Here is a 13,862-nt window from a genome sequence, read left to right as displayed (position 1 = left end):
ACTCACCCATTTATTTATACATTCATTTAGTCATCCATCCACCCATCCAACCATTTATTCAGGTATGGCTTGCACCCATGCATCACTCATTCACCGGCACATACTTTTTTCTGGGGTGAAGTGAAAGTATTGGACACTGCAATGGAAAAGGGCACTGAGTTTGCCAGCTACACACAGCTCCCCACAGGGCAAGCCCATGATGGTGAGCCCTGCAACCGTTTTGTTTGGGGAACACTGTCCTACTACAAGCTAGGCATGATACTGATGTCACAGTGATGAGAAAAGGGTGACCATTTCTACTCTTGGGGCCCCCAGGATGAGTGGAGTGTAGCTGAAGGGGGGAGGGGTGGGGAGGAGTAGTGGAGGGTGTTTAGTCTCAAAAAGGAGGGGACATTCTTGGTGGTTTAGCCCTTTTTACATACCTGATGTCAAGTTAGTCCACTACCAACAGGATTTTGAAAGCCTTCCACAAGCCCCAGAGAATCTGCCAGGCATGTCTATTCCTCCTCCTGTTGACCTTCTCTCTCCCATGGAGCTGTAGGGAATGTTGGACTCAGATCAATGGAGAGCATGGTTCACACAGACTGTGACCTGGGAGGCATGAAATGAGGAGTGAGCTTCTGAGAAGTCATTGAGCCTCAGGCTGAAACCATCTGTAGCCTCCCTGGACTCCAGGGTCCCCCTCAGCCAGTCACTTCTGGAAGGACTTGGTGTGCCATGCCTGGTCCCCACTGCCTGGCTGTCAGGACACAGTTGCCTGTCCCTGAGTGAGCATCAGGGTTCATCCCCTGCTTGGAGATGGATTAACCTACTCAGTGGTTTCCTTGAGGTGATCTGAAATCATGGTGTACCACAGGAATCTCCTGATAGCATTGGTATCTCAAACCTGCATTATCTCCCGAGTAAAGAGATCACCCTGGGACCTGGTGGTGCTGCACCTGGTTGAGCACACAGGTTACAGTATACAGGATACAAGTTCAAGCCCCCAGTCCTCACCTGCAGGGGGAAAGCTTTGCAAGTGGTGAAGTAGGTCTTCAGGTGTCTCTTTGTCCCTTTCTCCTTTTCTATCTCCCCCTTCTTTTCAATTTCTGGCTATCTCTACCCAATAAATAAATTAATTAATTGAATAAAATTTTTCTTTAAAAAAGAAAGAGATTACCACTCTCTCCCAAAGGCAAAGGCTGGGAACTTTTTAAAAATAATGTAAGTTAAATTATATATATATTATTGATTTAATTATGATCGACAAGTCCATTGGGTAAGAAGGGTACAATGCCACACAATTCCCACCACCAGAGTTCTGCATCCATTCCTTCCATTGGAGGCTTTCCTATTTAAAAAAAAAATTTTTAAATAAATTTTATTTCTAAAGTGAAAATACTGACAAGACCATAGGATAAGAGGGGTACAATTCCACATAATTCCCACCAACAGAACATCCCCTCCCCTGATAGCTTTCCTATTCTTTGTCCCTCTGGGAGTATGGACCCAGGGTCATTATGAGGTGTGGAAGGTGGAAGATCTGGCTTCTGTAATTGCTTCCCGCCTGAACATGGATGTTGACAGGTCAATCCATTCTTCACTGGGAACTTATATCCACAGGCTTGTCCCATTGATGAGAACGTCCTCCCTTAATTCTAGACCCCAGGTAGACATAGCATGTGCTTTGGAGGCACTGAAGCTGGGGTGCTGTCATTCAAGATGAGTTTGAATGTACCTAGAATGTCCACTGAGCTGAGATAGTAGGAGAATATAGGGCTGTGACCTGGGTGGCCTGGGGCAGACACCTCTGGGCAACACTGGCCCCAAATGCTGGGTTGGTTGTCATGTAAACCCTGACAGCCCAACTTCCAGAGATCCAGCTGTAAGTAGAATAAATTTCCTATTCTTACACTCTGCCCGAAACTCTTACAATGAGTACCTATTGTGTATAGGACTGGGGTTTTCCAGAGCAAGGGGACAACCCCTGTGCCCCCTGCCCACCCGTGAGCCAGAGCATCTGCTGGGGGCTCTGGAAGGAGGTGTGGCAGCAGCAGCTGGCCAGCATTGAGCTGGGTGGCCGCTTGGCGCCTGTCCCTATTCTGTGTCTGCAGAAGAGAAAGGAGACTGTTCGCTTTGTTCTCTGTGGACTTCCCTGAGGAGTTGCATCTGTTCCCTGGGCCAGCTGGGGAGCAGGCAACTGCAGAGCCAGCCTGCAGAGTCTCTAGGTCAAGTCCCTGCCCGTAACCCCTGCTCGGGTTGTCTCTGGTGGAGGGGAGCAGGATGGGGGAGCTAAAGGCATCATGGCTACTTTTCCTTCTCTTTTATGTCCCCCCTCTCTTTCTCTTCCTTCCTTCTTTCTCTGAGCCTTAACAGGTCCAAACTGACTTTTTAAAAATTAAAATTAGTGATTTAATGTTGATTTATAAAATTATAAGATAACAGGTGCTTAATTTTATATTGTTCCTACCATGAGTTCTGTGTCCTCATCCCCTCCATTGGAAACTGCAGTAGTTTTCCCAAGGTCACAAATATAGGTTAACTTTATATTTATCACTATCTATCTATCTGTTTGCTTATTTATTTATTTTTTGCCCACTTTTTCCTATGTTATTTCCTTCACTTCCTTTCTAAGTCATTACTACTACTTCCAGGTGTCTTTCCTTTTTCCCTCTTCTTTCTCAGATCAGAGAAACAATGCTTGACTTCCTCTGGTGTTTTCCAGATGCTTCTCCTTCTCAGTGATGGCATAACAACAAGATTCTTGGTGACAGATGCTTTGGGTCCTGGTAGAATTAGGGTTCAGAGCACTGTTCATCCTCCCCTATCACTTACCCCTCTGGGAGTATGGGCCAAAATTCTTTTTTGGGGTGTAGAAGGTTGAAGTACTGACTTCTGTAATTCAAGATCACTTTTTTTTTTTCAGAAAGAAAAAGGCAGAGGACTAGGGAAATGGCAGAATGGCTATGCAAAAACAAACAAATAAACAAAAAGCCTTTCATGCCTGGGGCTCCTAGGCCCTATGGTCAATCTCTGACACCACCATAAGCTAAAGATGAGCAGTGCTATAGTGTCTCTTTCTTCCCCTATATCTATCTTCTAAAATAAAAAATGTAAGTGGAAAGAGAAAGACAAAGAAACAAAAGAAGCTTTCTCCAGTGTGATGGGAGGTTAAGCTTGAATCTGGGTCATGTGCACGACAAAACAGGCATACTATCCAGGCAAGTTATCAAGCTGGTCTTATTTATTTATTTATTTATTTTGTACAGGAGAACGAACCAAGATCATTGGCATGCATGATACTGAGTAACCACTCCAGCCCAACTTTTAAAAAAATATTTATTCATTTATTCCCTTTTGTTGTCCTTGTTGTTTTATTGTTGTAAGTTATTATTGTTGTCATTGTTGGATAGGACAGAAAGAAATGGAGAAAGGAGGGGAAGACAGAGAGGGGGAGAGAAAGATAGACACCTACAGACCTGCTTCACTGCCTGTGAAGTGACTCCCCTGCAGGTGGGGAGCCGGGGGCTCGAACTGGGATCATTACCTGGTCATTGCACTTTGCACCACGTGCGCTTAACCCGTGTGCTGGCGCCCGACTCCCTCCAGCCCAACTTTTAAATTCTGTGTACTGAGAAAGAAGAGTGAGTAAGAGAAGAGACACCATTGCACTGCTCCACTGTCTGTGGGGATCCCTTTGATGCTGCCCAAGATGCTCACATGTAGTGCTGGGGGTCAAACCCAGGAACTTACATATAAGTGTATACTTTATGTATGGAGCTATCTCTGGACCTCACAAAATCACTTTTTCTTGTTAAAGATTTATTTTGTAATATTTTATTTATTTATTTATTTCCTTTTTGTTGCCCTTGTTTTATTGTTGTAGTTATTATTGTTGTTACTGATGTCACTGTTGTTAAGACAGAGAAAAATGGAGAGAGGAGGGGGAGACAGAGAGGGGGAGAGAAAGATAGACACCTGCAGACCTGCTTCACAGCCTGTGAAGTGACTCCCCTGCAGGCTAAAGATTTATTTTTTAATGAGAGAGAGGAGGACAAAGGGAACAAGGGCATCAGTCTGGCACATGCATTACTGGGAATCAAACTCGTGAAACCACATGCTGGAGAGTTCATTGCCTCATCCACTGCACCACCCCTGGGGCTGTGATCTTACTTTTTAGATAATGATAAAATCAATAGAACACACATTATTGTCATGACCTTTTCTAACTCCATGGCAAGTGGCACTGTGTACATCTGCATAGCTGTGCAGACATCACCAGCAGCTTCTCTAGGGCTTACTCATCCTTCTATATCAGGTGAGGAAACTGAGGCTGGAAAGGAAGGGGACTTGCCTGGCATCCCCTGCAGATGGAGGTGGAGCAGGAGCTGAGCTCCCCTCACCCCCCCAACTCATTGTCCAGCTACTCCTTCCTGCCTACTGACTTAGGCATTGAGTGGAGATATAGAGGACCCCATGAAACAGGAGCCTAAATCTGATCCCTAGATTGGAGTCCCCCAGTGCCCATGTGAGGCATTTCTGTGTCCTAAAGTCATCCATGACTCTGATGGTCTGTTTCTCCTCCCTTGCAGACCTGGGATGAAGAGCTGGAGAGGTCAGCAGCGGCATGGGCGCACGAGTGCCTGTGGGAGCATGGCCCCACCAGCCTCTTGGTGTCCATTGGACAGAATCTGGCCGTGCACTGGGGCAGGTGAGAGCTATGGGTCCCTGTCCTTAGGAAGCCTGTGTGTGCCGGGCTCCCCACACATAGTCTCATTCCATACTGCTTCCTGTATTCACCCATGCTGCTCACATGTGGAGTAACTCCAGACAATAATTTTGGGACTGATGTTTATGGAGCTTAGGTTTCCCTTTCCTTCTTCCTCAAAGAAGCCACATGCAGGGGCCAGGGGATAACATGCACACCTTACTGTGTGTGAGGCCCTGGATTCAAGCCTCAGCACCACGTGGGAGCACCATGGATGGTGCTAGAAGAACTCTATGAGTTCTGTGGACTCTCTTTCTCTCTTTCCTTGTTTTGTCTCTTTCTGTCTCTCTCTCCCCCCTTCCCTCTAGGTATGTAGAATAGTAAAGTTGGTCCTAGGGAGGCTTCTTGGTTGTATTGTGCAAACAAGAGACCCCTCTCCCCCAGTTCATTACTTAACCCTGCAAAAAAAAAGTCATTTAGAGATAAGGAAAGGAAGGAAAGAAGGAAGGAAGGAAGAAAGAAAGGAAGGAAGGAAGGAAAGGGGGAAGGAAGGGGCTGCAGGGGCTGGGCAGGACCTGGCATGCAGGAAGGCTGTGGGAATGTTGTCTCTGTACTAGTTGGCATTGTGTCATCCTATGGGTTTCTGCTCACTCCAGTGCATAGCCAGGTGCCCCCTGTGGGCAGGTATCCCCTGTTCACCTGCCCTGGGTAGGGGATCAATCACCATGCTGAATCCCCAAGGCCTCTTGACCTGGTCCCCCACTCTCCCTTCTCTACTGGAGGTGCTGGCTAGTATTCATTACTTGTCACCCATTGGCCACCTAGCCATGCACCACCCTTAGATCTGTATCAGCAGCAACTTCCAAAATTTGGGATTCCTAGGCTGCTCAGTCTCCCAAAATACACACAAATAAACACAGGATTGTTAACATGGAAAAGCACTCCCCAGGAACCTGGTATGATCCCTGCACACATAGGCAATGTGGAGGCCACCTAGGGACACTCCTGGGACCCAGAGGGACATTCCGGTGAGCATCTTTTCTATTTAGGTTTGAAGTGTCTTTAGCAGGTTTGGCTTGGAACTTGGACGCCTCCTTCCGCTAGTGTCTATCACTATCACTGGGGGGTGTTGTCAGTGGAGTAGGGGCCCACTAGAGGAGGTAAGTGGAGAAAAGGACGTTCATGCAGTGAATACTTTTTGACCAACCAGCCAGTGTTCTGTGTGCCTCGAAGACCAGCGAGTGCTGGCCCAGCAGTAGCCAGGGCCTGGGTTTGCTTCCTGTGTCCTGCTCATTGAAGAGCTGCATGGAAGCTGGGCTTGCTCTTCAGACCTAGGCCAGGGGCTGCTTGACCTCACACCCAGAGCTCTGCTTGCCTCTGAGTTGACTTTAGCCAGGAGCTCCCTCACCCCCAGCTCAGTACCTCCTGGTCTCCAGGGCAAGGTGGCTGGCCCAGAAGCTACGCAGATAAGGATCACAGGGCAGGTTCCCCCCCCCCCCACCCAGGGAATTTTGCTTTTTATAAAGCCAATGTTACGAAAGCATTGAAAGGAAACATCTAAAGGGGGAAAAATTCATCACCAGACTGCTTTCTCCACTCCCTTCATTTCCGTAGTCCTTTTGTAGTACTTGGCTAGAGGCCGACATATTTTTACGTACTTGGAACTGTGGCCAGGACTGCTTTTAACATTTTTTTTCCCCTTTCTCATATATTCACCAAACTCTTTTTATTGCACAGTTGTAGTGGTTTTCATCTCATAAAGGCTGCCGATGACCTTCAAGTCAATGGATCAAAATCTAACCTAATCACAGCTGTTTTTTTTTTTTTTCTTGGTTCAGTCAGACTGTTTCACTAGGTTCATTACCAGGAGTAGGACTGATGGTTAGGAGGGTGCAACAGTCCCTTCCTAGATGGATATAGATAACTGGCTTTTGCAAAGAACCCCTCACGCATTTATGAGGCTCCCTAACTTACTAGCCTGGTCTGGGGCTCTTGGGGGAACACCTGGGGTAGGGCTCCTGCCACTTCCCTAGCTGGCCTCAGAGAGAGAGGCCACTTCCCCGCCCAGTCACTGACCACCTATATAGTCTCTGAGCTCCTACAGTGATTTTTGGGAGCCCCCTCCCAAGTGCCCAGCTCCCCACAGTTCTGGGACAGCCAGCCCATGACTTTTCTCTCTTGATGGAGACCACTTGGCTTATATACTCACTAGGGGCTGGTCTCTGAATATTTGCATACAGTTGGCTTTCTTTTCTGGTAATACAAAACAAAAGCACTATGACCCTGACATCTGGGAACAGTGACCCCCAGGTGACCAGGTTCTCTCCTTCCTTCTGGTTTGTTAGGTGATAGCATGCCTGTGGGAAGTTTGGAAATGTTTGCCAGCCTGCCCACAGCTTTCTGTGCCTCAGATAAGTTCTCTGCATGTTTCTGAGTCCTTGGGCTCTCCATTGACTGAGAAAAAAGTCTGCTGACATACAGAAACCCAAGGCTCTGGGCTGGTGAAGTAGCTCACTTGCATAGTATGCTGCTTTGCCATGTGCAGGTCCCAGGTTCAATCCTGGCCCCCACCACATTGAAGGAAGCTTTGGTGCTGTGGTCTCTTTCACTATATCTCCGCCTTTCTGTCCGTATCTAAAAGAAAAGAGAAGAAAGGAAGGGAAAAGAAAGGAAAGGAAACTTGCAATGCTGGGATCCCTTTAGCTGGTGACAGAAACTCAGGTGCTCTGTCCTCTGTGATCTTCCATAACCCTCCAAACCACAAGGCATCCTTTCCTATTCAATGACTTACTCAGGATTTTTCTTTACTTGGATTTTATTGTTTTTATTTTTGCCACCAAGGTCATTGCTGGGACTCTTTGCCTGTAAGATCATGATTCCTCCATTCCTGATGGGCTCTCCACTTCTTTCTTTCTTTCTTTCTTTCTTTCTTTCTTTCTTTCTTCTCCTAAATAAAGGGCGAGCGACAGTTATAGAGGGAGAGGGAGAGAGAAGAGAGAGATCACTGCACTGCTCAACTGCTCATGATGCTTTTCCCCATTTGTAGTTGTTCCCACGTGCTGGCCAAGGAGCTCAAACCCAGTTCCCTACACAGAGTAAAGTGTATACTCTACTTGGAGGAGTCACCTACCAGACCTTTTACTGTGACTTTATTTTTGTCATTGCCAGGGCTTTTTGCTCCAGGCTCAGTTTTTCAGATAGAAAGAGACAGAGAGTGAAGGGGAAAGACATCACAACACAGACTCTTCTCCCATTGTGGCAGAGGCCAGACTTGACCCCAAGTCACATGCATGACAATGCAAGTGAATTACTCAAATGAGCCAGTTTGCCAGCCCTCCTTTACCTTGACTTTAGATGGACTCACATCTCCAATCAAGTTCTGTCTTGAGCAATAATATCAGGAGTGTGGGCCTCTTGGCATGTTCAGACTCACCCAAATGTACACACTAATAAATATGGAACTATTGACATTTAAAAAACAAGACTTTCTGGGGGCCAGGTGGTGGCACACCCAGTAAGCAGACATATTACCATGTGTGAGGACCCAGGTTTGAGCCCCTGCCCTCCATCTGCTGGGGGAAGCTTCATGAATGGTGAAGCTGGTCTGCAGGTGTCTACCTTTCTCTCTCCTTCTCTAAACCCCCTTTCAGTTTCCCTCGGTTCTGTATGATAAAACGGAAAGAAAAATAAATAAATAAATAAACAAATACATAAATAGGGAAAAATAACTGTTGAGAGTGGTGGATTTATAGTGCCAGCCTCAAGCCCTAGCGAAAACTCTGGTGGCCACTGGGGGAAAAAAAAAGACTTGCTGGGGGGTTCAGGAAAATGCACTGCACACAAAGGTGGCGTGTTCTAGGAACACCCATGTAGCACAGATGTTCTCACCTATTTGGGCTTTCAGCATCTTTAGCTGGTGCTGGGTTGGGCTTAGGCTATGCATGAGTGGTGGTTCAGGATGTGCTTTCTGTCTTTGGGCGTGTGGAAGTCAGGAAGTAACTAGCTGATGTGCCCTGCAGGTATCGCTCCCCTGGCTTCCACGTGCAGTCCTGGTATGATGAAGTGAAGGACTACACCTACCCCTACCCCCATGAGTGCAACCCCTGGTGCCCTGAGAGGTGCTCTGGACCCATGTGTACACACTACACACAGGTAAGACTGCAAGGTGGGCCTTCATCTCTGCCTAGCATCCCAAAACTGACCTTTCACAAATTGCTGGGTGGTTGTTACCCAACCTGGAAACGTCTATCTACAACATCACAGACTTCTTTTCTTCCTTGAATCCAGCGGGCAGAGCTGTCTGTGAGCAGTTCATGAGTCTGGCAACATATGCAAGTCATGCTAAAAAAACTTCTAAGACAGTTCAACACCAGGGCCCAGCAACACTGCTTATTTAGATAGTATTCCTGCTTTATCATGTGCACAGACCAGCTTGGAGCCTGGCCTCCAGTGCTATGGTGTCTTTTTTTCCCCTCTGTCATCTCTCTGTTTCTCTATTTCTATCTGAAAAAGTCAACCTGGAGCAGCAAAGCTCCAGCAGTCCTCCAGAAGAAGAAGGAGGAGGAGATAGAGGAAGAGGGGGAGGAGAAGGAGAAGAAGGAAGAAGAAGAAGAAGGGAGAAAAAGAAGAAGAAGAGAAGAAGAAGGAGGAGGAGGAGGAGGAGGAGAAGAGGAAAGAAAAAAGTTGCCAGGGAATTTTCCTTGTTGGTATAGTCTGTTCAATTTTTTTTTTAATTTTTTTTCAAAATTTTTTGGTCTTTATTTTGTTTAATTTTTAACATGTATGCTCAACCGTAAGCCACCACCCAGCCTCCCCACCCCGTTTTATTTTTTAAACAAAGGTATGAATTATCAGTGGGTTAGGGAAAATATTTGGCCCTTCATTCCATGTCCAGTCAGCACCAGCCAGCTGAAGTCACCTGTTCACCCAGCCAGCTGAAGTCACCCTGGTGTGCTCTGTTTCCATGTTCTGATGCCTGGCTGTCTTCATATCCCTGCAGATAGTTTGGGCCGCGACCACCAAGATTGGCTGTGCCGTCAACACCTGCCGGAGGATGAATGTCTGGGGAGATGTCTGGGAGAATGCGGTCTACCTTGTCTGCAACTACTCGCCAAAGTAAGAGCAAGACAACATGGTGGAGAGGCTGGGGAGTATTAGCCTGCCACAGTGGAGGGAGAACAGGCAAAGCTGGCTTCAGCTCTGAAGCCTCTTTATGATCTCACATGACAGCACATCTAGAAGCTGGTACTTCTGACTTAGCTGTTAGCTTGGAAGTGTCCATGAGAACTCAGGTTCTTCCTAGCTTCCTGCTGTACCATCTTTTTTCTTCATGGTGCCACGTGGCCATGCAATGCTAGGAAGTGTGAAGGAAGAAGGCAGAAAAGGGTTCTGATTCTCTTCAGACCTTCCTCACCCCCTAACCCATTCTCTGTGTTTATCATGGGCCAAAGCCAGAGCACTCATAGACAGAGAGGAGTGGGAGTGCCCCTTCTGGCTTTGATCAGTGATAGTTTGTCTTCACAAACCATCCTGGGAGCCCCTGGAACAGTCAGAAGCAGGAGTAACTAGCTGATGGTCAGGCAATCAGGAATTTTTTTCTCAAAAAACTATACACTAGATAGAAAGTAAGTATCCCTGCTAGACCTGCTTTTTCCATCTTTGTCTTTTTCCTCCCAGAAGGGATCACCTCTTCACCCATCCAGCATCTTGCAGTCATTGTGTGTCACTGGTTCCCTTGCTCACTAACCTCCATCTCTTATCAAATATGTGCTGATTCTCAGGGAATTGCTCACAGGTTCACAGTGTGCTGGCCTGGCTGGCATCTCTGTGCTGAGTCCCACACTCAGTGGGCCCTTGAGGTGTATTTGCCTGGTAACTGAGCAAAATGGGAATGACCACATGTGTTTGACTTGGCTTATGAGTGGCCATGAGGAATTGGATAAAAGGAGAATGGCTTAAATTGGGAAGAAAATGTTTCTCCTCCATCCATGAGTATGCCTGTTGTGGCCATGACCCAGAAATCCTCAGGGATCAGCGTGGGGTGGGGGTTAGGTAATTCTTGGGAAAGACTCAAACCCCAGGGGAAAGTGGAATACTAGTCCATAGCTATGGAATTCCTGATGACCTGGAAGATGGGGAGCAAGGAGTCATTCCATTTGACTTTGAATTTTATTAATATCTTTAAATTTATCATGCAGTGCTGGGCAATGAATCCCCCCACCCTTGGCCCTATGCTTGCAGAGTTGCATCCTTGACCCTGTTTTTCAGGTGTTCATTCATTTTATTTTTAAGTTATGTTATTTATTAAATAACAGAGAACCAGAACATCATGCTGGTACATGCAAATGCTGGGTATATGCAAATGAAACTCAGGACTTCATGCTTATAAATTCAGAATTTTATCCACTATGCCACCTTGTGTGCCACCATTTTTTTTAAAGAGAGAAAGGAGAGAGAAAGAGAGGGGTGGGAGAGAGAGAATGATTATCATTCTGGCTCATTTTATGCTGGAAGTCACACTTGGGATCTCATATTTCTAAGTTAACTGCTCTGACCACTGCTCCACCTCATAGACGATCAATTCTCCCCTTCTTTATCCTCTACCCTCTTTCTTGAAAGAAGAATCACACACTTACGTTAAGATACTTTAAGCTTTAGTGCACAGCTCAACAGGCATTCCTGGCATGTACGTGTTTACCTTGGTCAGCCTGGGACGCTATGGCCAAATGTGAGATTATGAAGCTTCACCACTAGCCACATGTATCCTCAGGGCCTGGAGGCTTTTCCTGGCTCACTTGGCTCACATGCCACTTGCTGTGAGCACAGAACCCCTGGCCTTCTCAGGAGAACACTAACCCCACCCATAACATCTTGTTTAACCTGGATCGCATCTTTGGACTTTACCATGAACTAGGGGAGTACATATTGCCCATTCACACAATACCTTAGCCCATGTAAGGTACCCATGTCTATAGGGGGTGTCGTCTCATGCTCCCCGGAGCAGCCACCATCCTGACATCTCTCAGTCAGTCTATGAAGGGCTGACCCTCCTGTGAGTTGCTGAGATAGACATGGAAGAACTTATTTCACAGGGCTGTTGGCAGGGTCAGCACACTCTTTGCAGGAGACTGGCACAGGGTTAGGGCCAGGACTGAGGTCCAAATTTAATTCAGTGTCAGAGTTAGGCTCAGGGTCAGAGATAGAGTCAGGGTCAGGGTAGGTTTAGGTTCAGAATCAGGGTCAGGGGTAGTGCCAGCACCCCACAAATGCCACCCCAGGTGCTATTATATTATTCCATGAATGTCATAGGGTTGCTTGTCTTTAAGAAAACATGGAACCCCAGACATGTCAATGAACTTGGCAGGAGGAGAGGGATGTTTTGGAGACCAGAACAGTCTGTGCAACAAAACAGGTTCTCTCTCAAGCACTCAACACCCACCCATTTTTGGTGGTTACACCCAGTTTCTCCCCCCTCCACCTCCCATGAAGACCCTAGCCAGTATGACGGTGTGAGCAGAGTTCAGCTGAGCGGGTTCTGCTTATCCCATGGTCCTCTGAGTGTGTATGTGTTACAGCCAGGAGCCCTGGCTTCCCAAGTCTAATGTCCACAAACCCCTGAAGAGTGCCGTCCTGCTATTTTGAGCTGTTGGTTTTAAACAGAGAGTGTGTTTTCTGCAGTCGATCTTCTGGCCAGGCTAGCAGACTCCTCCCTGGCCTCCCTGGAAAGCTGTCATCAGTGAGACCAACTAGTGTGTAGCTTCAGCAAGCAGTAGGGAATGTAGTCTTCATGCCGAGCTGGTCTGGCCACCTCCTGTGTTAACACACACAAGTACACACACACACACACACACACACACACATACACACACACACACATACACACACACACACACACACACACAGGCATACACATAAACACGCATTTGTGGAGACAGACTCAGAGCTGAGGTGAGTTACAGAGGAGGGGGCCTTACAGTTGGCAGCCTGGGGCTCCCCACTCAGAGAGCAGCTCTTCACTACTTGGCTGGAAAACACTGGGACCATGTTTGACCTGGGGAGGGGGAAGAATCTCTCTGTGATTTTTATTTTTTTAAATTGCTTATTTTTGAAAGAGAGACCAGAGTGCCAATCCTTCCTGGAATATGGATGTGGAGGATTGAACCTGGGACCTCAGACATGTAAGCCTGGTGCTTATGCACTGAGTCACCTCCCTGGTCATGGGGCTGGACCTCTTTACTGAGTGAACCAATGGATAGCTACACAATCATGAAGGAAGTTTCCAGATTAAACCCAAGAATAGTTTTTGTTGTCCATGACTCCGGACTGTGGTGTCCAAAGCTCAGGGGCTGTGAGAAGGGTATGGGGATTTTAAAAAAGATTTTATTTATTTATTTATTTGTGAGAGAGAGCAGAGAGGGAGAACCAAAACATTAGCCTGGTACACATGATGCCAAGCATTAAGCTTGGGCCCTCATGCTTGATAGTCCAACACTCTAGCCACCACTACCTCCCAAGCCTCAGGACACAGGGTTTTTGCCCACAGCAGGCTACCTGGAGAAATCCCACGGAGCAATCTCTAGATCTCCTGACCCAGGAACTTCAGAGAAAGGGAGTAATACTCTTTGACATGGAAGGACCTTGGTGACAGCCCTGAAGACAGTGAGGGCAGTGAGGGTTGCAGTTTGATCAAAGGCACTGGGCTTGAGTGCCTGAGGCTAATTCCTATCCCTTCCATTCACTACTGCACTACCTTAGACAAGTTGCTTAGCCTCTCTGAGCTTTATTTTCCTCCTTGTGAACATCCCTCCTGGGTGTTAGAAGAATGGAGTAGCTGGGGCTGCGAACTGGTATGTGTTAAGAATTCAGAGAAGACAAGCTGTTCCTTAGAACATGCCTGCTGTTACCCATTTGAGAAATGGCTTAGAAGGGGGAGGGGAGCCTGGCAACTCTCCCATGCAAGGACTTGGAGTGGAGCAGTGACTGCTCTTAGTTGCATGAGGGGAGCAGCTACATAGATATGGGGCCAGAGGAGGTATCTGAGGGCTGTTGACACACATTTGCTAACTGGAGCAGCCAAAGGAGAAAGATGTGGCATGGCTCTGCTAAGCATTTTAGCCTAGAATTGTCTCCCTCCCTGTGTGTAGTAGCCCAGGACAACAGTGTTCCCTTCACCCCT

General features: G+C 47.1%; 1 protein-coding gene across 3 annotated transcripts in view; it reads left to right on the top strand.

Annotated features, from left to right (window-relative positions):
* The window catches only part of CRISPLD2 (cysteine rich secretory protein LCCL domain containing 2), a 74,890-nt gene that overhangs the window by 19,208 nt on the left and 41,820 nt on the right, over positions 1–13,862 (top strand). For all 3 annotated transcript variants that reach the window (XM_060185076.1, XM_016191772.2, XM_016191774.2), the window contains exons 3-5: positions 4,572–4,690; positions 8,707–8,839; positions 9,687–9,802. In XM_060185076.1, the coding sequence (XP_060041059.1) occupies positions 4,572–4,690; positions 8,707–8,839; positions 9,687–9,802 (368 nt within the window). The remainder of the gene's footprint in view (positions 1–4,571; positions 4,691–8,706; positions 8,840–9,686; positions 9,803–13,862) is intronic.

The sequence above is a fragment of the Erinaceus europaeus genome, chromosome 2, assembly GCF_950295315.1.
Source record: "Erinaceus europaeus chromosome 2, mEriEur2.1, whole genome shotgun sequence".
NCBI lineage: Eukaryota > Metazoa > Chordata > Mammalia > Eulipotyphla > Erinaceidae > Erinaceus > Erinaceus europaeus.
The sequence above is the reverse complement of the archived record's forward strand: the minus strand, read 5'-3'. Positions and strand labels throughout refer to the sequence as shown.